General features: G+C 61.3%; 2 protein-coding genes across 5 annotated transcripts; one reads left to right on the forward strand and one right to left on the reverse strand.

Annotated features, from left to right (window-relative positions):
- The first annotated feature begins 175 nt into the window (after nt 1–175).
- On the forward strand, nt 176–12,876 carry PPP1R10 (protein phosphatase 1 regulatory subunit 10). Its single transcript, XM_030006276.2, has 19 exons — nt 176–280; nt 726–1,391; nt 5,205–5,323; nt 5,418–5,504; nt 5,609–5,744; nt 6,046–6,097; nt 6,178–6,255; nt 6,342–6,512; nt 6,647–6,749; nt 6,900–7,009; nt 7,159–7,259; nt 7,371–7,518; nt 7,605–7,760; nt 7,855–8,101; nt 9,377–9,452; nt 9,534–9,734; nt 9,897–10,008; nt 12,298–12,393; nt 12,519–12,876. Exons 3-19 carry the CDS (start codon nt 5,217–5,219, stop codon nt 12,752–12,754), a joined length of 2,217 nt encoding a protein of 738 aa, XP_029862136.1. The 5' UTR covers nt 176–280; nt 726–1,391; nt 5,205–5,216; the 3' UTR covers nt 12,755–12,876.
- A 3,914-nt stretch (nt 12,877–16,790) lies between these two features.
- ABCF1 (ATP binding cassette subfamily F member 1) lies at nt 16,791–24,731 on the reverse strand. Of its 4 annotated transcripts, none has more exons than XM_030006271.2 (26): nt 24,479–24,731; nt 23,816–23,862; nt 23,658–23,741; nt 23,339–23,471; nt 23,117–23,151; nt 22,765–22,869; nt 22,579–22,644; nt 22,428–22,493; nt 22,261–22,347; nt 22,073–22,162; nt 21,834–21,959; nt 21,194–21,294; nt 20,995–21,080; nt 20,738–20,877; nt 20,520–20,668; nt 20,357–20,440; nt 19,730–19,854; nt 19,524–19,636; nt 18,958–19,129; nt 18,729–18,803; nt 18,524–18,594; nt 18,192–18,224; nt 17,683–17,851; nt 17,262–17,326; nt 17,110–17,182; nt 16,791–17,019 (listed from the first exon to the last, which is right to left on the reverse strand). In XM_030006271.2, the coding sequence occupies exons 1-26, from the start codon at nt 24,543–24,545 to the stop codon at nt 16,853–16,855; spliced, it is 2,529 nt and encodes an 842-aa protein (XP_029862131.1). In that variant the 5' UTR covers nt 24,546–24,731; the 3' UTR covers nt 16,791–16,852. The 4 variants fall into 4 exon arrangements, with proteins under 4 accessions (XP_029862131.1, XP_029862132.1, XP_040977711.1 ...); XM_030006272.2 differs by having other exon boundaries at nt 22,073–22,156; nt 24,479–24,637; XM_041121777.1 differs by lacking the exons at nt 23,117–23,151; nt 23,816–23,862 and having other exon boundaries at nt 24,479–24,600.
- Nucleotides 24,732–24,875: the final 144 nt, after the last annotated feature.

A 24,875-nucleotide genomic window follows, 5' to 3' on the forward strand; every position in this document is an offset into this window, starting at 1 on the left:
CCGCGCATGCGCAGTCGTCGCCGCTTGAATAAAAACTGCGCCACACAGCCCGAGGAACAATAGCGGGCGGCGGCCGCGCATGCGCAGGGAGGGGGCGGGGGGGGCGGCCCGGAGGCTTCTGCGCAGGCGCAGTAGGTCCCCTCAGTGACGCTACCCAGGGCGGGGCCGGCGGAGGGAGGATCGAACGTGCGTCGAAGGGGTGGGGCGAGGCTGGTGGGCGTGGCCGACTATAAAAGAATCCGCCCGCTCTAACCGTCGCCATTCTGAGGGCTAGGTGGAGGTGAGTAGACAGCTCCGGCGGGGCGGCGGTTGGGGAGCGGGCGGGGGTGGGGGGTTCCCACCCCTTTTTTGGGGGCGCTGGAAGGGGCCCTCTTGTAGGGCCAGCGTCCCTTCGCCTTGAGAAAACGGTGTGTGTCCCCCCCCGCCTTTTCCAACCCCGCCGGGGGGGGGGGGGACGGGGCCCTCAGCCCTCTCCTTTCTCCTCGGCTGAGGAGAAACCACCACCCCCCCCCCCCCCCCCCCCCCCGCCAAGGGCGATTTCCTTCGGTTTTTTTAGTCTCCCCCCCCCCCCTTAAAATTTTAAAACTCTCACCGGGGATAACGACTGCTAATCATTTCGTGTCTTTCTTCTTTGCTTCTAATTTTTTTTCATTATTTTTTTTTATTTATTGTGCCCCCCCCACCCCCCCTCTTTTTTTTTTTTTTTTTTCCTTTCCCCGCTCCAGGTTTGGTTGCTCTTGAGAGACGCCGTCGCCTTTACCACGAGAAAAACAAACAAACAAAACAAAACAAACAAAAAAACAAACAAATACAAAAAAAACGGGGGAAGAAAAAGCTTTCTTCCCCCCTTCCCGCTCCCATCCCGGTGCCGTGGAAGAGCCGCCATCGCAGCCTCCGTCCTTTGGACCGTCCTTGGGAAGCCGTTTCAAACTCGAAGGAAACTGCCACTTAAAAACATATTCTCCCTCTTCTTCCCCCCCCCAAAACAAAGGCAAAATCCCTTTTTTTTTTAATCCAAGCAACTTTTTTTTTATTTTTTTTCCATCGTTTAGCTCGACAAAACCACCCCTTTAGGGAAAAAAAAAACAACCAACAACCCCCCCCCAAAAAACCCATCAAGCTGAAAAAAAAAAAAGTTGCTGCATTTTTTTAAAGCCATGACCAAAAACAAAGCAATTCTTTTTTTGCTCTGATAACACCACCAATGCCAAAATCCAAACCTTGAAGCGCTGTCGGCGAGAAAAATAATTGGATAGTAAGTGTTGAATTTTCAACGAGCTGAATTCCCCTCAAAAAAACCCCCCAAAATCCTTTATTTGTACCAAAGAGAAAAAATATGGGAGGAAGAGCCCCAACTGTGTGCTTGAGGAGGACGTAGGCTTTGCTAAAAGGTGGTTAAACCTTAAAATTTGGGGGTATTTTGTTCAAAAAGATGTGGGAGCCGGTGGCGGAGGGTTGATGAGCTCCCACGCAAAAACCAAAAGGGGAAAAAAGAAAATCATCAAAATACCCAAAATCGCTTGGTTTTTTGCGGGGGAGACAGAAATTGGGGACCCGAGCGAGCAATCTGTACATAAAGATTGCGGGGCGGCTGTTAGAACTCATCGAATCCGGGTTAATTTTGAAAAGTCAATGTTAAAAAGAATGATTTATTTTATATTTTTATTTTTTAGGTGCCATTTTAGGATTGTTTTGCGCAGAGAAATGGGTGGGGGGGAAGAAGGCTGGGGACGGATGCGGGTGGTTAAAGGTGGGGGGGTGCAATCTAGCAATAAAGATTGCTAGGCAGGCTTAGCTTTACCCAAAAACCTGCTTTTTTCAAGCAAAAAACCCAGGGTTGGCTTTAAAAAAAACCCAAGAATACCCCCCCCAAAAATAAACCCGACTTGGGGAGCTTTGGGGCCAAGATGGCGCGGCCGCTCGCCTGCTCTTTGTCTTTTTTTTTTAGAACTCATTTTCCTCCTTTTTCCCCCCCTTTTTTTTATAGATATTTATTTCGTTACAGGTTGGGCCCCCCCCCCCGGGGCGGGGGGGGGGGCTTCGAAGCCCCTTTGTCTTTAGGGGGGGTTCCCAAACCCCTAATCCACGCGGATTTAATCGTTCTATTTTAATTGGCGTAGGTGTTGCGCGGTGGCGGGGGGGGTCGTTATATTTATATTTGTGTGTGTTCCTTCCCCCCCCCCCCCAAAAAAAAACCCCAACCCCCCCAATTTGGTTTATTTTTTCGGCTTCTAAAATGGCGCCTGGGCCTCGCTGCCGGCCGTGGCTGATGCAACCGGCTCCGGGCAAACCCCTCCCACCGCGCTGCCGGCCAGGGGCCCCCTCATATCTTCCCCCCCCCCCTCTTTATTCCCCCCCCCCAATTTATCCTGACACCCCCCCCAAATCCCGCTCTAACCGTACCCCCCCTCCGGCTTTCGTCTGCAGGATCCCGGTGCTGTACAGAGTAGGAACCTGCGGGCCGCTGCTTCTTTTGTAGGTTGTGCCAAAAATCCCCTTTTTCTTCCCCAAAAACAGGGTCTTTTTTTTTTTTTTTTTTTTTATTTTTACCTTCCCCCTCTTTTCCCTTTCCTCCCTTTTTTTTCGGGCCCCCCCCTCCCCGGTGGGTTTGGGTGGTGGTTTTGGGGGGGGGGGGGGGGGAACAGCGTCCTCAAGCAATTTATAACCTTTAATTTATCGTGACAGGGAAATGCTATCACTGGGCTTCACCCCCCCAAAAAAATTTCAATTTTGGGGGGGGCGCACCCCCAAAATCCTGTATTTTTTCCCGATTTTCAATGAATTTGCCCCGTTTTGGCAGCGCGGAGGTGCTGTGTGCGGTACAGGCTTAGGAAGCGAAGGGAACTTGGTTTTACTTCAGCAAAAGGGAGGGGAACAACTGCAACCCGCCGGGTAAGCAAAAAAACCTTTCTGGTCTTAATTACATTTCACAACCTTTATTTTTATCTATTTTTTAATTAAAAAAAAAAACCCAAATCCCCCTTTTTTCTTTACCATCCGTCTCCCGGTGCATGCAGATGCTGTGCTGGGTCGGGAGCTATTTTATTTTTTTACCCCCCTCCCCGCTCTGGCCAAACACTCGACACCCAAATCTGAAAGATTTTGGTTAAAAGCAGAGAAATTTGAAAAGAATACTAAGTTTTGTTAATAAAATGATTAATTTTTTATTAATTTCCCTCCGAATTAAGCTTGGCGTGTGTGGGGGGACAGCCCTTTTCTTCCCAGCGCTCTTTCCAGTGGTAGCATTTCCCCTTTTGGGGGGGGGGGGACAGGACAGTGGGTAGTCGTCCCCCCCCCAAATTCACCCGCGTTTTTGGGGTCTGTGTGACCCCCCCTTGTCGAAAATGGGCGTTCTGTCCCCAAAAAGCTGGTTTTCGGGGGAGAAATGAGCAAAAGCGGTGTAAAAACGTGGTGGTGGGCTGGGGGGGGGGGTTCAGGCCTTCCTCAGCCTCGTGGCTGGTTGCTGGCAGGGCTGGGCCAGGCCAAGCCAGCCCTGCCCTTACTTTGGGGGGGGTGGGATTTGCTCCCCACTCCCCCAAGAGGGTGATTTACCCCCTTGGGGGGGGGGGGGGCTCAGTTCTTTTTGGGGTCGCCTTGTACGTTTTTAACCCCCCCCAGTGGTATTTGAGTGGCTTCACCACAACGTGGGCGTGCTGGGGGCTGTTGGGTCGGTGTTTGGTTCTGTGTGACCCCCCCAAAATGGAGGGGTAACCCCAAAATGGGGGTAAAACCCCAAATTCTTTTAGGGGGTGGGCACAAAGGTCTGTCTCCCAAGCCAGGACAGGGCTCTGTCACCCGGGCAGTGGCCTCAGCACCCTTGGGGCCCTGAAGGGGGGGGATACCCAAACCATGAGTCACCAGACTGGGTCTTGGCTCCTTTTCATGGGGGGGGGGTCAAAGGTTATGAAGGACTTCTGTGCTTAAAGAAACCAATTTTGGGTTAAAATAAGTTGCCTCCCCCTTTAATTGGTTTATTGGTGGAGGGGTGGGAATACTGGAGGGGGCTGTGCTGGAATTAATGTGCTCTTGTGTCTTTTCAGAGGGGCAGCTCGTGCCTGGCTCGCTGACCCCCCCCACCCAAAAAAATACCTCCCCAAGAAGGGGGAGGGGGCTCTGCTGCCTGTATCCTTTAATCAACCTTGGGTAGGGGGGGATTTAACGCAGTCCCAGCTCGTTAAGTCTTTGCTGTGAGAAGAAAATGGGGGCTGGGTGCCACCCCTCCCCCCCCCCAAAATACTGGTATTCTGGGGTGTTTTTCGACCCCCCCCAATTGGCAGTGTTTTGGGGCTGTTTTCACCCCCCCAACCCCCCCCCCCCCCCCCCCAAAAAAAAACCCAGCAGCCCAGTTTCTCACAGCTGCTGCCTTTCTGCCTTTGTTAGCAAGGCTGGGGCATAATTAAGCCGGAGAAGGTTCTAATTAGTGGTAATTAAGAAGTGGGTTGACGTCAGGAGGATAAAATCCCCCCTTGGCCGGTCAGGCCGGATTGGGGTCAGGGATCTGATGGGTGCCGGGTCATTAGCAGGGTGCTGGCCCTAATTATTAGCCTGCTAATTAATAGCTAATTCGTTTGCTGTCGGATTTAATTGTGCCTTGGATTGGGGGGAGGACATGACACCCTTAAATCTTGCGCCGTCATCGCTGGCCCCCTCTCCCTTGCGCCGCCGTCCTTTTCGTCATCTTGGTCTTTGTGCCTTGTTAAGCACTGACTCGTTAATTAATTCTTGGGGTAAAACTGAGTGGGGAGGGGGATTGTGTAATTAAAAATGGGGGTGTTGTGCCCCCCCTGGATCCTTGCTCTCCTCCTGGGGGGGGGGCTCTGCCCCCCGGTGTGGCCCGGAACTGCCATCACTGTCCCCTGGGGTGGCAGCACTAATTAAAAGCACGAGCAGGGGGCCACTCTGTCACTATGGTGTCACCTCGGCAGGGGGGTGACAGCCCCCCGGTGTCCCTTGGGGGTCCCTCGGACCTCCCTCTACCCTGGTTCTGACAGCTGCATTTTGGGGGCGATTTTCTCCTCTCTGGGGTCGAGAATGTTTCCAGGGATGGGTTTGTCATTGTCACCCTCTTGAAGGGAATGACAACTGGGGGCTGGGGACAGGGCTTGGGGGGGGACGACACGGCTTATGGGGGGGGACGTGGAGTTGTCACCACTGTCCTAACCTCCTCCTCTCCTTTTCTTCCCCCCCCCCCCCCCCCCCCCCAGGGCTTTTCTGCCATGGGCTCGGGCCCCATCGACCCCAAGGAGCTCCTCAAGGGCTTGGACTGCTTCCTGGGCCGCGATGGCGAGGTCAAGAGCATGGAGGGCATCACCAAAATCTTCAAGTGAGTCCCCCAAAATGTCCCCACGTGTGTCCCCCCCCAGTGTCACCGTGACACGGGGCGGGGTGTGTCTGACACGTTATTTGTCATTAACTAGCTTAATGAAGGACTCGCAGAAGATGGTGAGTCGCTGCATCTACCTGAATATCTTGCTGCAGACGCGGGCGCAGGACATCCTGGCTAAGTAAGAGCAGTGAGGGGGGTCGGGGCATTCAGGGGGAGCAGGAATTGGGGGGGTTTACCCCGTTCTGGCTGGATCCTGACAGTTTTTCCCTCTTTTTTCCCTAGATTTATCCGGATTGGGGGTTACAAGCTGCTCAATACGTGGCTCACCAGTTCCAAAGCCTCCAACAACGTACCCTTCCTGCAGCAGATCCTTCTCACACTGCAGCACCTGCCCCTCACCGTCGACCACCTCAAACAGGTCGGGGTGGCCTCCGGGTCATACCCCCCCCCCAGTGGCTTTTGTGTCCCTTGGTGGCTTTTGTCACCCCCCAGGGTGGCTTTAGTTGCTCTCAGGTGGCTTTTGTGTCCCCCAAGGTGAATTTTGTCTCCCTTGGGTGGCTTTAGTCTCTCCTGGGTGGCTTTTTGGTCCCCCCCAGGTGGCTTTTGGGTCCTCCAGTTGGCTTTTGTCCATCCCCCCCCCAAGATGGCTTTGTGTCCCTGGGGTGGTTTTTGTGTCATCCCGCACGCTGCCACTCACCTCATATCTCTATCTCTTCCAGAACAACACAGCCAAGCTGGTGAAGCAGCTCAGCAAGTCAAGCGACGATGAAGGTGAACGCTCTCCCGCATGCCCCCAAAATCCCCTGAATCCCCCCCCCAAATCCCTCCTTTAACCCTTTCTTGCCCCGCAGAGCTGCGCCGCCTCGCCTCCATCCTCGTCAGTGACTGGATGGGTGTCATCCGCTCCCAGAGCAGCGCCCAGCCGACTGGTGAGCCCCGCTCTGTGCCCCCTGTTCTTCCCCCCCCCTCAATCCAACACCGCTGTCTCACCGTTTTCCCATCTTTTTTCCCCCAGAACGGGATAAAAAGAAGCGGAAAGAGGAAAACAAAAGCAAGACACCTGTCCAAGAGAAAACCCAAGAAGTCAAAACTGAGATTAAAGCCGAGGAGATGCCAGAGAAGAAGCGGGAGAAACCCAAATCCCTGCGCACTACCGCTCCCAGCCACGCCAAATTCCGCTCCACCGGTAATTCCCTCTCCATCCCGTGGGGCAATGGCAGGTTTTGGGGCTGTTTGGGGGGAATTTGAGGGGCTGTGCTCAGTTGTGGGATGCCTCAAGGGGACGCACTAATGATGTTCCCCACTCTCTGCTCCGAACAGGGCTGGAAATGGAGACACCTTCGTTAGTGCCCGTGAAGAAAATGAACTCTTCTTCAACTACTGATAAATACAATCTGAAACCGATGCCCATAAAGAGGCAAAAGTGAGTGTGGGGCTGCTCTTGAGGGGCTCGGATTGCTTTTGGGGGGCTCGAGAGTGCTTTTGAGTGTCTTGGGGCTGATTTGGGGGGGCTGTTGGGCTGTTTTGGGGGTCCTTGCTGGCATCTGACCTGCTTTTCCCCCCTTTCCTGCAGCATCTCCTCCCTTCCTGGAGATGTTCCTCTTGCAGAGAAGAAATACAAACCCCTGAACACGGCGCCCAATGCCACCAAGGAGATCAAAGTCAAGATCATCCCACCCCAGCGTGAGTAGGAGGGGACACCTGGGGGTCTTTTTGGGGGACAATTTAGGTGCCATTTGGGGGAGAGTTTAGGTGCCTCTTTGGGGACCCTTGGCTGCCTTTTTGGGGACAATTAGTGGGGTTTTGGGTGACACCTCTCCTCCTTCTTGCAGCAATGGAAGGACTTGGCTTCCTCGACGCCCTCAACTCTGCTCCCATCCCCGGCATTAAGATTAAGAAGAAGAAGAAGGTGTTGTCCCCCACAGCGGCCAAGGTGAGGAGGAGTCTCCCTGGATATCGGCATGCCCTCCTCAGATATTGGGGTCCTCTCCTTGTCTAGAGACCCTCCCCGCAATGATAACCACCCTCTTCTTTCCCCCCCCAGCCCAGCCCCTTCGAGGGGAAGCCAGCTCCCGAAACGAGCTCCGCCAAACCTTCTTCCCCGGAGCCCACCGCCTCTTCGGAGCCAATGGAGACGGATCGACCTGGCACGCCGGTACCGGCTGTGGAAGTGCCAGAACCGATGGAGACTTGTAAGTTGGGGTGACCAGGAGGGGGAAAAGCACAGGTGTGGGGGGGGTTAAGGTGGGTGCTGAGCCCCCTCCGGTTCCTCCCGCAGGCTCGGCGGAGGTGAGCGGTGACACCAAAGCCATGGAAAACGCATCGGAAAGCGGCCAGCTCACTAAAAAAGGTCGGAAAAAGAAAACGGTGAGTTGGCCAGAGGAAAGCAAACTCCGTGAATACTTCTACTTCGAACTGGACGAGACTGAACGAGGTGAGCCCTGTTCCTTCCCTGTGTGTCCCCCGTCCCCTCCTTGGTGTCCCCAAGCTTTTGGGGGTGACGCTGTTGTCCCCCTCCCTCCCGGCAGTCAATGTCAACAAGATCAAGGATTTTGGGGAAGCAGCCAAGCGGGAGATGCTGATGGATCGCCATGCCTTCGAGACGGCCCGGCGCCTCAGCCACGACGCCATGGAGGAGAAGGTGCCCTGGGTTTATCCCAAACTCCTCGATCTCCCCGCTCCCCTCGTGGTGCCAGGCAGCGGCAGCCGGGAACGCTTCACTCAGGCCGAGAGAGAGAAGGGGATCTTGCAGGAGATCTTTCTGTCCAAGGAGAGGTGAGTAGATCCCTTGGGATCCCCTATCCCTGCCTTTGATACCAGACTCAGAACTGTGGATTCCCCCTCTCCTTGCAAGGGGGTGCCAAATCCCACCCCCCCTCCCCTTCAGATCTACCTGGGGAGCGGATCGCCCTGGGGATCCCTTGGATCAGGGCTGCAGGGGATCCCCAGTGCCCTGTGGGATCAAGGGGGGGGTTGATTTTCCCTGGTGTGAGGATCAGCAGAGACGTCCTGGATGGAGATGGCATGTGGGCTGTGGGAGGGTGATGGAGCTGGGATTATCCCGGAGAATCTGGAGCCTGGGGGGAGCCCAGATCCTCTCGATCCACCCGGTGGGCTCAGGGGATTCCTGGGGATCGGGCACATGCAAGGCATCTTCATGGTGCGGCCCCAGGGATCCTTGTGCTAGCGGCTGTGGGATGTGTCTGGAGCTCATATCCTTGGGATCCATCAGGATCCAGAGCCAGGCATCCCCAGGATCCCTGTGGATTTGTGGATCTCATGGAGGGGGTTGTGGGAGCCCTGGCCCCCCCAGGTCAACAGGGTTGGAAGCTCAATCGTCTCTGCTGTGAGGATCTATAGAGATACAGGGCCTGGGCAGAGACTTTGCTGGAGTCTGGGTCCTCCTGGGATCTCTGTAGATCCAGAGCCTGGGGGGAGGTTGCTGGAGCCCAGATCCTCTGGGATCTTCAGGGATCTGAAAGGGGGAGCTGACCGCTGGGCCCCAAATTTTCCAGGATCACTGAGGATTTAGACCCTTGGTGGGAGGTCTTCAGGTTCCAGATCTGAGGATCCTGAGCCCAGGGGGAGGTTGTTGGAGCCCAGATCCCCAGGGATCCAGAGCTGGAGCGGGGGAGAGGTTTTTGGGTCCCAGATCCCCTGGGATCCCTGAGGATTCAGAGCCAAGGGAGAGGTTTCAAGGGCACAGCTCCCCACAGATCCAAATCCTGGTGAGGGGAGCAGATTGCTGTGAGCCTGAATCTCCCGGGATCCCCAAGGATCTAGTGCCTGGAGGAGCCTTTTGGAGCCTGGAGGATCCCTGAGGATCCCAAGTCTTTTTGGGGGGGACAGCAAGATCCCTGTGGATCCAAAGTCTTTGGTGTACACCCAGGATTTGAGGATCTAGAGTTGGGGGGGGGGGGGGGGGGGGAGACTGCTGGGCATCCTGATCCCCGAGGATCCCCCTGGGAGCGGGACGATGGCACCAGATCCCAGGGATCAACCAACCTCTGACCCCCCCTTCCCCTTTTCCTTCCCCTCCCTCACCAACAGCGTCCCCGACAGCCCTCACGAACCTGATCCGGAATCCTATGAACCGCTGCCGCCCAAACTGATCCCCTTGGACGAGGTAAGCGCCGCCGTAGCCCCCACCTCCCTGTACCCCCCCCTCCAACCCCTCGCCCCTCACCCCTCTCTCTCCCCTCGCCAGGACTGCTCCGCCGAGGAAGTCGTTTATCCTGAAGGATTGGAAGCCGGCGCCGCTTCACCTTCCCCGGATGCCGCCGGCGGTGGTGCCAAACTCCCGCCGGTGTTGGCCAACCTGATGGGGAGCGTGGGGGCCGGTAAAACCCCCCAGGGACCGGCGCCCGCCGCCCCCATCAACATGCAGGAGATCCTCACGTCCATCATGGTAACCCCCCCCCCCCATCCCCAGTACGGACTCCCCCCAGAATGGGGTGACACAAAAAAGGGGGTGGGGTGGGGTGGCATTGTGGGGGAGGGGAAGGGGGTACCCCCTTTTTTTCCCCATCCCCCACCGCTCACTTTTTGTCCCCCCCCTTCTTGTCCCCAGGGTGGGCCCAGCACCCACAAAGCAGAGGAACTGATGAAACAACCGGATTATTCAGATAAAATCAAACATTTGTTGGGAAATCTGCAGGCTCAGCCGCCGGGACCGAGCGGAGGTGAGTGCGGGACATGGAGGGGACTTCGGGGTCACCGTTGGGGATGCACCCTGTCGCTGGTGGAAGTTTTGGGGGGAACGTCGTGGGGATGGGTGGCCTCGGGGTGGGGCTGCTGGGAGCCCGAGTTGTGCCCCTGACGCGGCGTAAAGGAAGATCTTGGCTTGGGGACACTGTCCCCTGCCCCAGCGGGGACATACAGGGGTGTCCTTGGTTTGGGGACATGTTGGGGACACTGTACAGCACCCTGACAGGGATGTGGAGGTGTTCTTGGCTTGGGGACATGTTCAGGAACACTGTCCCCTGCCTCAGCGGGGACATAGGGGTGTCTTTGGCTTGGGGACATGCTGGGGACACAGTTGGGGACACGGGATAGTGACAGGGCTGCCCTTGGTTTGGGGACATGCTAGGGACATAGGGGTGTCCTTGGCTTGGGGACATGTTGGGGACACTGTCAGTGACCTGACAGGGATACGGGGGTGCTCTTGGCTTGGGGGCACGGCTGGGGACACTCTCCAGCACCCCAGTCAGGGACGTAGGGATGCCTTTGGCTTGGGGACATGCTCAGGGACATTGTCAGGGACGCTGTCCCCTGCCCTGGCAGGGATGTGGGGCTGCTCTTGGCTTGGGGACACACTCGGGGCACTCTTGGGGACACTGCTCAGTGCTCTGGCAGGGACATGGGAGTATTTTGGGGCTTGGGGACACGCTTAGGGACACTGTCCCCTGCCCCGGCGGGGATATAGGGCTGCCCTTGGCTTGGGGACACAATCGGGACATGGTTGGGGACACTGTTCCGTGCCCTGACAGGGAATTAGGGGTGCTCTTGGCTTGGGGACACACTTGGTGACACTGTCCCCTGCTCTGGTGTGACATGGGGGTCCCCTCAGCTCGGGGACGTGCTCCAGGCAGTGTTGGGGACCCTGTCCCCCACCTCGGGGTGACGTGGGGTCCCCTGAGCTCGAGGAAGTGCCAGGGACCCTGTCCCCTACCTTGGGGGTCCCCTTGATTTGGGGACATGCTCTGGGCTGTGGCCTGGGGTGACGTTGGGGGGGTCCCTCAGCCTGGGGACCTGGGGTGACACTGGGGTCCTCTGGGCATCACCAAGGACCTGTCCCCATCCCCGGGGGGGGGCACACGGGGGCACTTGGGGGGGGGGTTCCCTGTGGGTTGGGGATGTGTGACATGTGTCCCCAACTGTCCCTGCAGGCTGGGGCACTGCCAGCGATGTGTCCCCTCTGCCAGGGGTCACATGGGGGGGGGGGGGGGGGGGGGCGATATTGGTGTCCCCTCAACTCGGGGACGTGCTTTAAGCACTGCTGGGGACCTGTCGTCCCTTTTCCCAGGGGTGACTCGGGTGTCCCCTGGGTTTGGGGACATGCTGGGGGAGACGCGGGGGGGACATTGGGGTCCCCTCAGCCTGGGGACCTGTCCCTTCTCTGGTTGGAGGTGACGTGGAGGGGGAGCTGCGTCCCCGCAGCCTGGGGACATGGCCTGGGTGCCACTGGAGACCCCGTGTCCCCCTCTGGGGTGACACTGGGGGGGTATTGGGTGTCCCTTTGTTTTGGAAACAAGATCTGGGGACAGTTGGGGACCCTGTGTCCCCCTCTGGGGTGACATGGGGGGTATGGGGGGCCCCCCTAATTTGGGGACAAGTTCTGGGTACTGTGGGGACGCTGTGTCCTATAGGGTGACACGTGGCAGGTGGTATCGAGGTCCCCTTAATTTGGGGACATTATCTGGGCACCGCTGGGGACCCCGCGTCCTCTGGGGTGATACAGGGGACTTTTGGGGTCCCCTTAATTTGAGGACAAGCTCTGGGTGCTCCTGGGGACCCTGTGTCCTCCTCTGGGGTGACACAGGCTTTTTGGGGGTCCCCTTGGTTTGGGGACACTTCCCGGGTGCTGCTGACGACCCCGTGTCCTCTGGGGTGGCACGGGGGGAGCAGGGGGCGGTATTGGGGGTCCCCTTAATTTGGGGACAAGCTCTAGGTGCCCTTGGGGACCCAGTGTCTCCCTCGGGGGTGACACACAGGGGGTCCCTTTAAGTTGGGGGGGTCCCCTTAACTTGGGGGGACACGATATGCCCCTGGGGCGGGGCGGGGGGGGGCGGGTGTCCCTTTGAACTGGGGACACCCCCCTGCTTATGGCCACCCTTGGCGGGGGGGCACCAACCCCTCTCCTCTGCTTGGGCTGGGGGGGGAACGATGACTTGGGGGGGGGGCTCTGGGGGGGGCTGGAGGTCCCCCCCTTCACTAACCTTCCCCCCCCCTTTTTCTTTGTCCCCCCCCAGTGCCCCACGGTTTGCTGGGCCCCGGCCCCATGGCCAACGGTTTCCCGCCCGGCCCCAAGGCCATGCAGCACTTCCCGCCGGGGGGGCCCATGCCAGGTAAGTGACACCGCGGGGGGGTCACGGGGACACCGGAGGTGACGCAGGGAAGGTGGGGGGGGGGGGGGGTTGTCGCCCGTATGCCCCCCCCTCGACTTCCTCACCCTCTTTCTTTCCCCCCACAGGACCCCACGGAGGAGGCGGGGGGGGACCCGGCCTCCCCCCAGGTCCGGGAATTCCAGGCGGCCCCCGACTTTTAGGGCCGCCCCCCCCTCAACGCGGCAACGCCGGCGGCGATTTTTGGGAAACGCCGGAAGGGGGGGGGGAACCTCCGAGGCGGCCCCCACGGCGGCGGCGGCGGAGGCGGCGGCGGCGGCGGCATGCGCGGGGGGGGCCCCTTTCACCGCCCCCGAGGCCGTAGCGGCGCCGAACCCCCGTACCGATGCCGCGGCGGCGGCGGAGGCGGCGGCGGAGGGGGGGGGGCGCAACGGGGGCCCCCCAAATGGCGGCGGCGGCGGCGCAAGGGGGCCCCCCGGTAGCCACAGCGATCACGGCAGAGGCCACCCCGGCGACCACCCCCGGGGGCACGGCGGAGGCCACGGAGGAGGTAAATGCGGGGGGGGGAGGAGGGCCCCCCCCGGCGCCTCCCTCGCGAGGAGGGGGGGGCGGCGGGGCTTGCGGGGCGTGGCTGTGGGGCGGGCCCGGCCCCGGCTGGGAGGGGCCTGTGGGTGCCCCCTCCCCGCCCCCGCCCCCGCCCCCTTTTTTGCCCCGCTGGCGGGGGGGGGAGCCCCCCCCCCACCCCCTCCAACCCCTCGAGCCCCCCGGGCCCTGGGGCCGAGGCCCCGATTGGCGGCGGCCCCCCATGGGGCTCTAGGGACGGGGTGGGGGGGAGAGAGGACGGCCCTCCCCCGCGGCGGCCGCAGGGCGTGCTGGGAGCGAAGGGACACCCCCCCCCCCGGCCCCACGGCAGCTGTGGGGCAGGGGCACCGCGGCGTGCCGGGAGGCGGAGGGCGGCGCCGGGGGGGGGCGCCGGGGGGGGCTGGGAGAGAAGAGCGGCTCTAGGGCGACGGCGAGGCGTGCCGGGAGATAGAACTAGCGCTGGGGCGGGCGGCGAGGGCGTGCCGGGAGAGAAGAGCAGATCGAGGGCGACAGCGAGGCATGCTGGGAGTTAAGAGCAGCTCTAGGGTGACAGCGAGGCATGCTGGGAGTTAAGAGCAGCTCTAGGGCGACAGCGAGGCATGCTGGGAGTTAAGAGCAGCTCTAGGGCGACAGCGAGGCATGCTGGGAGTTAAGAGCAGCTCTAGGGCGACAGCGAGGCATGCCGGGAGTTAAGAGCGGTTCTAGGGCGACAGCGAGGCATGCTGGGAGTTAAGAGCAGCTCTAGGGCGACAGCGAGGCATGCCGGGAGTTAAGAGCGGTTCTAGGGCGACAGCGAGGCATGCTGGGAGTTAAGAGCAGCTCTAGGGCGACAGCGAGGCATGCTGGGAGTTAAGAGCAGCTCTAGGGCGACAGCGAGGCATGCTGGGAGTTAAGAGCAGCTCTAGGGCGACAGCGAGGCATGCCGGGAGTTAAGAGCGGTTCTAGGGCGACAGCGAGGCATGCCGGGAGTTAAGAGCGGTTCTAGGGCGACAGCGAGGCATGCTGGGAGTTAAGAGCGGCTCTAGGGCGACAGCGAGGCATGCCGGGAGTTAAGAGCGGTTCTAGGGCGACAGCGAGGCATGCCGGGAGTTAAGAACGGCTCTAGGGCGACAGCGAGGCATGCTGGGAGTTAAGCTCTAGGAGCTCTAGGGCAGCAGCGAGGCATGCTGGGAGTTAAGAGCAGCTGTAGAGCAGGCAGCAAAGGGCATGCTGGGAGCTGCCTTGTCGCCCCACAGCTGCCCCACAGGACCCCACAGTGACAGGGCCAGGCCTGGGGTGTTCTGCCCCACGGCTGCCCCAGCTCCGGGGCAGGGCAAGGAAGAGCTCAGCAGCTGTGGGGCTGCCCCACGGCCGCGCACGGGGACCAGCCTAGCTCCTAAGGCAGGGCTCAGGTGCCGTGGGGGTCCGTCGCTGCCCCACGGCTGCGTAGAGGGACCAGCCCAGCCCCACGGCCAAGCGATAGGGCAGGGACTGGGGCGCTGTGGGGCTCATAGCCGCCCCATAGATCGTCAGCCCCATAGCGGGGACAGCAGCACCAGCTATAGGGCAGGGAGCGGGGCACTGTGGGGCTCATCCCCATGGCCACAGCCAGCCCCGTAGATGCAGCTGAACGACAGCTATCACGGTGCCGTGGGGCTCCACCGCTGCCCCGTCGCAGGGGGGCCAGCCCCACAGCCCCACCCGCTCCCCACCAGCTCTTAGGGCCAGACCAGTGGGGTTTGCCATGGGGCCCATAGCTGCCCCACAGCTGCCCCACTCACCCCCCCGTCCCCCAAACGCCCCCCCCCCCCCCCCCCGAGCGAGGCCGGGAGCTGACCCCACGTGTGTGCGTGTGTCCGTGTCCCCCCCCCCAACCTCCCCCTCCTCATTCCCCTTCCCGCCCTCCCTCCTTCCTTCTCCCAGAGCCGCCGCCGTGGGGCCGCCGTGGGGCCGGGGCGCCGGCGCCTGACGCGCCTTCCCCCCCCCCCCCCCCTTTTCTCTCACGCAGACATGTCGAGCCGCGCCGTCTGTCGCCACTTCATGCTGAAGGGCAGCTGCAGGTACGAGAACAACTGTGCCTTCTACCACCCCGGCGTCAACGGGCCGCCCCTGCCGTAGCGCCCGCCGCCGCCCTTCCTCCCGCGCCGCCGCCGCCTCCTCCTCCTCCTCCTGCCCTTCCTCCCTTCTCCCCCCTTCCTCCTCCTCTCCTCTCAGACTCGCGCTGCAGCCACCACTTTTATGGCTTCTGTGAGGCCTCCGTGATGCCCCCGGCGCTGAATTCAAATCTCTCCCCACCCCAGGGCGCAAATACCCCCTGAGGGGTGTAAATACCCACCTGGGGGGCAGAAATACCCCCCTCAGGGTGTAAATACCCACCTATGGGGTCTAAATACCCACCTATGGGGCAGAAATACCCACCTGTGAGGCTGAAATACCCACCTATGGGGTCTAAATACCCCCCTCAGGGTGTAAATACCCTACCTATGGGGCAGAAACACCCACGTATGAGGCTGAAATACCCACCTATGGGGTCTACAAACCCCCTTCAGGGTGTAAATACCCACTTCTGGGGTGTAAATCTCCCCCCACTCCGGCACACAAATACCCACCTATGGGGCAGAAACCCCCTCCGAGGGGTGGAAATACCTTTCTGTCAGGTGTAAATACCCACCTATAGGGCGTAAATACCCACCTATAGGGCGTAAATACCCACCTGTGGGGTGTAAACACCCCCCTTGGGGCATAAATACCCACCTATAGGGCATAATTACCCACCCAGGGGAGTAAATACCCACCCATGGGGTGTAAATCCCCCTCTGAAGGGGGGCTGGACCTCCCAAAGGGCGACAACCCCCCCCCCCCCCCCCCAGGCACTAATACCCCCCCCAGGGCACCAACCCCCCCCCCCCGGGGTAAATACCCCCCCCCCCGGGCATTAATACTCCTCACATGGGTGCAAATACCCCCGGAGGCGTAAATATCCCCTCAGAAGGGTGTAACTACCCCCCCAACACACTAATTTCCTCCCCTCCGGGGGTTAAAATGCTGCCAGGTTCCAAATACCCCCCCACCAGGGTGTAAATACCCCCATGCAGGTGTAAATACCCCCCCCTCGGGGTATCGGTACCCCCCTCAGGGTGTAATTATTCCTGGTGTGGCCAAATTTACCCCTTTTGGGGGCTAAAATACCCCAGCGGGGCTTTAAGAGCCCCGCTGGGGTAAACCAGCCCTTATGGGGTGTAAATACCCCTTCCAGGGTGAAAATCTGCCTCAGGCAGGGGGTAATTACCCCCCCGGGGTCCCAATTGCCCCTTCCGGGGGCCAAACACCCCCCCACCCACCCCACCCTCTTAATTTGGGGGGGGGGGGTGTGTCCCAAAGCTCTTTCCCCACCCCCTCTTCCCCACCCCCACCCCACCCCCCCTTGCGCCCGGGGCACTTGCACACACACGTGCGACACACGCCGCCGCCCGGGGCTGCGCCGCCGGGGGGGGGGGGGGGGTTGGGGGGGTGATGGGATTTTTTTGGGGTGGGGGGTGGGGTTGGGGAGCTGCGCCGGACGCTGTTTTCTGTGAAAACTTGGCTGGGGGAGGGGCCCCGCGCCCGCCCCTCCCCCTTTTGTATATTTTGTACATTAATAATAAACTGGTGGAAAAAAAAGCCGGAGCAGCTGATCTCAGCGCTGGGTGTGGTGGTTGTTGTTACGCGTTCGCTCTGGGACCCGCTGATGGTGTTTACTTGGGAGCCCACCGATGGCATTCACTCTGGAACCTACTGATGGCGTTGACTCTGAAACCTACTGCCAGCAGCCCCAAATCAAGGCGCTTTCCAGTCATTGGTGCACCACTCCTCTTTATTACTGGAGGGGGAGGGGGCACAGATGGTGCCCCCCGGCGTCCCCTCACTCGCGGGGGCGGTTGATGACGACCTCCCCCAGGGCCTCCAGCACCTCCCGCTTGTAGTCGTCGAAGTCGCCGTCGATCTGGCTGAGGCCCTGCTCCTCCACCACCCACAGCTGACAACCCGTCTCCGTGATCAGGCGGGCGTCGTGGCTCACCACGATGACGGCTGCGGGGGGTGGTGATGTCACGGCAAGGTGGTGATGACATCACGCCACCCCCACCCCGCCCCAGCTTTCCCCCCACCGCCCCGCCTCACCTCCCCGGTATTCGTTAATGGCGTCGGCCAAAGCGTCGATGGATTCGATGTCCAGGTTGTTGGTGGGTTCATCCTGGCGGGGGAGGGGAGGGTGAGGGACCCTGGGGAGGGGAGGGGTCCAGGAGCCCCGCCCCTCCGCCCCGCCCGCTCACCAGGATGAGGACGTCGGGCTCACGGCAGGCCAGCTCGGCAAACACCACCCGGGCCTTCTGCCCTCCTGTGGGAAAGGGGTGGGGCTTAGCCCTGGGTAGCCCCGCCCCCAACACGGCTCCACCCCCCCACTCCCTGATAGGCTCTGAGCCCTGCCAGTAACACTCAGCCCTTCCCCTCCCCAGCGTTCTACCTCTTAGCCCCGCCCCTGCCATCAGGCCCCACCCCTTTCTGAATCGTGACAAAGCCCCTCCCCTGGGATCAGGAGGCTCCACCCACCCCATGGCTCACACCTGCCCCTACACCCAAGCCCCGCCCCCCCAGTAGCAGCCCCATCCCTTTCCCCACAAGACAACCCCCCCTGACTCCACCCCCTCAGGCGCTGTCCCCGCCCCTTTTGGGTGCTGGCCACGCCCCCCCCACCAGAAAGCTTGGCGATCTGCAGGGTGTGGGCGTGTCCCTCCAGCCCGAAGCGGCCCAGGCACTTGCGGGCGTCCTGGTGGGGGAGGTTGAAGCTGCGCTGCAGGTACTCGGCCGCCGTCTCCTCCAGCCGCAGCTGCTCGGCCGCTTGCTGGTTGAAAAAACCCACTTTCTGGGGGAGAGGAGGCGGGGTTAGGGCACGCCCACCGGCCACGCCCACCGGCCACACCCCTGGGATTAACCTCCCCCCCTTCCCCTTCTGCTTTGCTGCATGGAACAGGCTGCTGCAGGGGTGAGCCCACACCTACTCCTGCTGGGAGGCCACGCCCCCTCCCTATAGGCTCCACCCCCACCACTCCTTTGGGCAGGAGACCACACCCCCACCCTGATCCTCCGCCCCCACTCCAAGCTCCACCCCCTCCTTTGCAGCCCCACCTCTAGGGGCCCCCCTCCCTTCTGAAGCCCCGCCCCATCTTGAAGCCACGCCCATTTCAGAGGCCCCACCCACTCACCAGCCGATGGTTCCTGCGCATCTGCCCCCGTATCTGCAAGAGACAGACACGTGTTGGGGGGGGGGGGGGGGGCAAGACCCCAAAATCCAACACCCCCCCCGAGCCCCAGGGAGTCCCCCCCCCCCCCCCCCCAGCCCCCAGAAGCCCCAGGGACACCCCAAACCCCTCACAGGGTGTGTGGGGGGTGTTATTATCGGATCTCCCTGCACTGAGGACTCCCCAAATCCCTGGGGGGAGCCCTAAAAACCAGAGCAGTCCCCCCAAACTGAGACACACATCCCCCCTTTTTGGGGGTGTACCCCCCATTTTTTTTGCGGGGGGGAGCTCCCTACCGGCGTCAGCTGCCCGGTCAGCAGCTGCAGCAGCGTGCTCTTCCCCACGCCGTTGGGACCCACGATGCAAACTGGGGGGGGACAGGAGAGAGAAGGAAGGGGGAGCCCCCGGTACCCTGTGTTATTGTAGGGTCTCCCGGGACCCCCCCCCACACCTTATTGTAAGGTCCCACACCCCATCTGCGGTGTTTACGTAGGGTCTCACCCCGCGACTCCATGTCGATGCCGAAGTCGAGGTTGCGGAAGAGCAGCTCCTGCCCCTCGTAGCCGAAATCGACTCCTGCGGATGGGGTGGAGCTGAGCTGGGGGGAGGCCCCAGACACCCCCCAAATACCCTCTGACCCCCCCACTGTCCCCTCCCCCCTCCCAGCACCCCAAGTCCCCCTAATTGCCCCATAACGCCTCCCAACAGCCCCCCAAATCCCCCGGGGTACCGTGGAGGCCGAGGATGGGGGGGCTGAGCGGGGGCGGGTTGGGGAAGGTGAAGCGGACGGTGTATTCCCGGGGTCGCTTCAGCAACTCCGGAGCTTCGGCCGCCTCCTCTGCCGCCGTCCGTCGCCGGCACTTCTGCTGCTTCCGCGTCAACGCTTCCTTCGTCTGCTTCTCCTGGGGGGGCGTGAGGTGGGGGGATTCACTCAGGGATCCACTGAACCCCCCCCCACCCATCACCAGATCTTTTCTAGGGAGCTGGGCTGCGTGGCAGGATCCAACCGTAGGGAATCCCGTGGGATAACAACCCTGCTAACTACCCCCCCGCACCAATTCGGCCCCCAGATCCCTCTAGATCCCCGCAGCGGATCCCACCCGCAGCGGGGATCCCTGTTGTGAAGCAGAGGGATCCCTGGAGGGATGGGGGTCCCCAGGACGAGGATCTGGGGGCAGACAGAATGGAACTGAGAGATGTCGGGGGCAAACGGTGATCGAGGGGGGGGCGGGGAGTGGATCTCAAGGGAGTGGATCCCAAGGGAGTGGATCCCAGAGAGATCCCCCACTCGCTTACCGCCTGCTTGGTGGACTTGCCACCAGCCTTGAGGTCACGGAGCTTCTTCTCCTGCTTCTCAAACTGCTTGAGCAGCTCCTTCTGCTTCTGCTGGTACATCTTCTTGAACGTCACTGCAAGGGACAACGGAGCGGGACATCGGGGCGGGGCAAATAACCCCCACTAATTGCCCCAGCCCCCCCCTAATTTGTTCGCCGTCCACGCACTGTAGTTGCCCCGGTAATAGAAAAGGCGTTGAGCGTCGAGGTGGATGATGTCAGTGCAGACGTCATCGAGGAAACCCTGGTCGTGGGACACCACCAGCAGCGTCTTCTTCCAGGTCTGCAGGTAGCTGGGGGGGGGGAACACGGCATGGGGACATCAGCGGGGGGGACGTTGAGGGAACGTGGGGACAACCCCCCCTCCACAGGGGAATCACATCTCAGAGAAAAACCTGGCATGACACCCTGCTTTGGGGACACTATCCTGTCTTGGAGACAGCTCAGATCATGGAGGACAAACTCCCTCTGGGGACACCCCACCCTGGGGACACCCCACCCTGGGGACAAACCCATCTTGGGGACACCACAACCTTGGGGACACCCCCACCCTAGGGACACCCTGCCACAGGAACACCCAACCATGGGGACATCCCACCTTGGGGACACCCCATCACGGTGTCACCCCACCTTGGGGACATCCCCACCCTGGGGATACCCCCGCCTCGGGGACAACACACTTTAGTGACAACCCCCCCTTGGGGCCACCCCCTCTCAGGGTCCCATGTCCCCCCCACCCCTGGGAACCCCTTCTTGTCCCTTGTCCCCCCCCTCCTTGTCCCCCCCCATCCCCACTTGTTGAGCCAGATGACGGCGTTGAGGTCGAGGTGGTTGGTGGGTTCATCCAACATCAACAACGTCGGCTCCATAAACAAGGCCCTGAGATGACACTGGTGTCACCAGTGGGTCCCGGTGACGCCTGTCACCCCCCCCCCATGTCCCCTCCCCTGCCACTTACCGGGCCAGCGACACCCTCATCCGCCACCCACCGGAGAATTTCCTGGTAGCTCTGTTCTGCATTTCGGGATTGAAGCCAAGACCAGCCAGGATACGCCGCGCTTTGGCCTCCGCAGCGGCTGCCCCGATAGCCCGCAGCTCCTCGTACACCTACGAGGGGATGGGTGTAAATTTAGGGAGTCCTCAGTGGTTCCCCGATGTCCCCAAGTGTCCCTGTACCTTCTCCAGGCGCTCGGCGGCCGCGTCGTCGCCCCCTTCCAGCATCGCCTGTAGTCGTTTCTCCTCTTCCAGCAGCCGGAGTCGTTTGGTGTCGGCGCGCAGAACTGCCTGCACCGCCGGTGTGTCGTCTGCCACCACCTCTGGGGGACAGGGAAGGGGTTTTTGGGGGGAGTCTCAGGGGTTTTGGGGGGAACTCGGGTGTTTTGGGGGGACCTAGGGATCCAGGAGACCACCCCCCCTCAGAGCCCCGAGCGCACCTTGTTCGCAAAGCAGCACGTCGATGTTGGGGGGGATGCTCAGCGCCCGGTTCGCGATGTGCTTCAGCAACGTCGTCTTCCCTTTCCTGCCGGCAAAGGAGGGGTTAAACACTGCTGGGGGGGGGGGTGTGTGTGTTTGTGATGATTCCCCCTCGCTCCCCACAGCCCCCCCCGCCACCCAAGGGTGAGGGGCACCCACCCGTTGGGTCCGACGAGGCCGTAGCGGCGCCCGGCCACGATGTAGAGGTCGGCGTTGACGTAGAGCTCCTTCCCGTGGGCCGAGATGCTGAACTTCTCCAGCTGTGACGGGGAGTCGGGGGGGTCAGGAAAGCCCCCCGGGATAATGGGGCAGCCCCCTGACCCCCCCATAGCCCCTCCGATCCAACCCCCCCTTTCCCCAGTGTAATGGTATGATCCAGTCCCCCCATTTCCCTGTGTAATAGCATGGCCCAGTTCCCCTTCCTTTCCCAGTACAGTGGCTTGTCCCAGTTTCCCTATTTCCCAGTATAATGGTATGACCCATTCTCCCTATTTCCCCATGTAATAGCATAGCCCAGTTCCCCTCTCCTTTCGCAGTACAGTGGTTTATCCCAGTTTCCCCATTTTCCATTATAATGGTATAATCCAGTCCCTCCATTTCCCACCACAATGGGGCAACCCACTGGGGAATGGAAGATACTATCTCTGTAATACAGGGGGGGACAGGGGTGATACCACCTCACGAGGATGGAGGGGGAGAGGTAGGTACTACCTGGGCAGACTTTAGGGGGGCTTTTGGGGTGATTTGGGGGGGTCCCGGGGAGTTCTGGGGGTCCCCAGGGGGGTTTTTTTGGGGCCACCTTGATGTCAGAAGCGTTTTCCAGCATGGCCTGCCGCGAGGAGAGCTCGGCCTGCGACACCGAGAAGTCGTTCTCGCCCGCTGCCGCCGCTGCCTTTATGGTAGCGACCTGTCGCTCATACTCCATCTTGGGGGTAGGGGGGAGAAAGGGGGAAAGAAAGGGGCGGGGTCAGTGCCAAGCCACACCCCCATCACCAAGCCACGCCCATTTAGGACCAGGCTCCGCCCCCCCACCCTTACCTGCTTCTTCATTTTCTTTTTCTCCTTCTTGCTGACGCGGGCGTCGGGCTCGGCCTTCCTCCCGGCCTCCTCCTCCTCCTCCTCCTCGTGCTGTGACAGGGGACACCCCCCCACCCCGAGCCCCCCAGTCAGCCTCAGGCATCCGGGTGGCTCCCCCACCCTTTCCCCCTCACCCCAAAGGAACTCACGGGCTCGTCGCCCTTCACGGGTTCTTCGGCCTCGTCTTCTTCCTCCTCCTCCTCATCGTCACGCAGAGCCGCGAACTTGTTCTGTGGCTGGGGGGGGGGACACACAGATGCACTGGGGGGGGGATCCCCCACTAAAGAGGGTTTGCCCTGCCTGCCCCCCGCTTTACCTTCCCGCTTTTGGGCCGTGCATCCTCATCGGAGCCTTCGGCCTCATCCTCGCTGGGGGCTTTTCCCTGAGCAGGGGGAAAAGCGGGGTGAGACCTCAAAGTGTGGGGACTCCCACCCCAGGGTGCCCCCTCCCCCAAACCGCTCCTTTACCTGCCGCTTCCCCTTGGTCTTCTCGTTCTTGCGACTCTTCTTCTTTTTCTCACCCTCTTCTTCCTCCTGCCCCGAACCGTCAGAAAGGGGGGACCCAGGCATCCGGGCCCCTCCCCCAACACAGGACCCAGTTTTTGGGGTGCCCCCACCCTCCCTCAGCGGACCCAGGCAGCCGGTTGCCCCTACCTTGTTGCTTTTGCCTTTGCTGGGCCGCGAGCTTTCACCCTTCCTCTCCTCCTCCTCTTCCTCCTCGCTCTGTTCCTGGCTTAGTGCCGCGAAGACATTGCCGCCCTGGGAGGGGGATGCAGGGGGATGGGGACTGGGGACCCCAAAATATTTCCTTCCTCCCCCCCCAAATTTCAGGGGGTCCCAGTTTTACCCCCCCGCCCTCAAATTTTGGCTGCTTTCCCTTGCTCCCCCTTCCCCATTTTCCCATTTCTCCCCAATTTTGGGGTGTCCCTCCCCTCAAATTTCCCCCCCCTCTTATTTTTGGGGGCCCTTCCCCTATTTTAGGGACCGCCCCCCGCTATGTGCTCACCTTCCTCCTCCTCCCCCCTTTCCTTGGGGCTGGTGCTGTGGGGGAGACACGGGGGGGGGGGAACGACGACAGGGTTAGGGAGGGACCATAGAGCTGCAGATCAGCCACGGCCTAGAGCGGACCCAGCCCAGCACTTCCTGGTGGGGACGCTCTAGTCCGGGCGGACTCGCTACTCCTGGGTGGGGGGTGATAAAGGAACGGCCCCCCCATCACGGGACTCACCTTCCTCCTCCTCATCCTCGCTGCCAGCAGCTGCCAGTTCCTGCAGGCGCCGGCTAAGCTCCACCTCCTCGGGCTCAGGCTCCGCCCCCGGCCGCCGCCGCTCTTTCCGCCGGTCTCGCTTCCGCCGGGAGGCCTGGGGGGGACGACAACTCGTTAATCCCCTCTTTAATTACCCCTGTCATTACCCCATTCATTAATTCTAAGTCCCAGCTTCCCCAGCATCCCCCCAGCCCCACCCCCTCTAGCCCCACCCCCTCCTCTAGCCCCACCCCCTTTGCCTCAATGGTCTCCCCCCCTCATTAGCGCAGCCCTAACGAACCTGTTGGGCCGGCGCCTCCTTCTCCGGGGGGGTGGGGGTCTCAGCAGGCGCCGGTTTCTCCTCCTCTGCCAGCTCCTCGAAAAACTGGGGGCAAAGGGCAAAGGTCAGGGGTCGCAAGGTTAGGGTCAGGGGTCAGGGGTCAGGGGTGAAGCGCTCACCGATTTCTTGCCTCGCCGGTCCTTCTTGCCCTTCTTCACTGGTTGGTCTGGGCGGGGAAGGGACGGGGGGGGGGGGGGGGGGGGGTGGTGGTGTCGGGGATCCAAGCGTCTGGCCACGCCCTGCCCCACCCACCCCACGCTGCCCTGAGGGACCCAGGTGTCTGGAGCCACCCCCACCCCAAGGGACCCACCTGTCCCATCCCCCCGCAATGGGATACGGGCCCCAAGTGTCCCAGCGCTCCCCCTCCCTCCCATCTGCTTTACCACCCCACCGACGCACCCAAGACCCTCCCAAAAGCATTAATCCCCCCCAAAAGGGTTAATGCCCCCCCAAAAGGATAATCCCCCTTCCAAAGGGTTAGTTCATCCCCCTAAAGGCATAATTCCCCCCCCGAAAGGGTTAATTCCCCTTCCAAAGAGTTAGTTCCCCCCCAAAGAGGTTAGATCCCCCCCAAAAGGGATAATTCTCCCCCAAAAAAGGAACCTAGACATCCAGCTGTCCCAGCCCCCCCCCCAATAGGCCTCACTATCCCTTCAGGGGACCCAGACCCCCCCCTTCCCCTGCCTCCCCCCGGCCCGCCCGCCTCCCTACCTCCCCCCGGTACCCAGGTGTCCTGCCTCCCGCCCCCCCCCGTCCGGAGGGACGCCGGGGTCCGGCCTTACCCTGTCCCTCGCCCTCCCCCCGCCATTCCTCCTGCTTGGCGGCCGCCGGGCGCGCTCCCTTCGGCATGGCCGGGCGCTTCTTACTGCGCCTGCGCAGCCACAGACACTCGGCTAGAGCGTCGACCCGGTAGAGTCTCCGCTTCCGGTCCTCCACGGCACCGTCCCGAGTCGTTTCCGCTAGGGATTGGTTCGCTGGCTCTCGGGTCCCGCCCACTGACTCCCTAATCGGGTCGGGAGGGTTCGTCCCTCCCCCTCAGGGGTGATTCTTCCTCCCATTGGCTCTCACGGGTTCGTCCCGCCCCTTTCTGGCGTAACTTTTTCTCCCATTGGCTTCCGCTGGTTCGTCCTTCCCCGCGAGGTGATGTTTCCCGCCGTTGGCTCTCCCGCCGATTCGTCC

This window comes from Aquila chrysaetos, unplaced genomic scaffold (assembly GCF_900496995.4).
Source record: "Aquila chrysaetos chrysaetos unplaced genomic scaffold, bAquChr1.4, whole genome shotgun sequence".
Taxonomy (NCBI): domain Eukaryota; kingdom Metazoa; phylum Chordata; class Aves; order Accipitriformes; family Accipitridae; genus Aquila; species Aquila chrysaetos.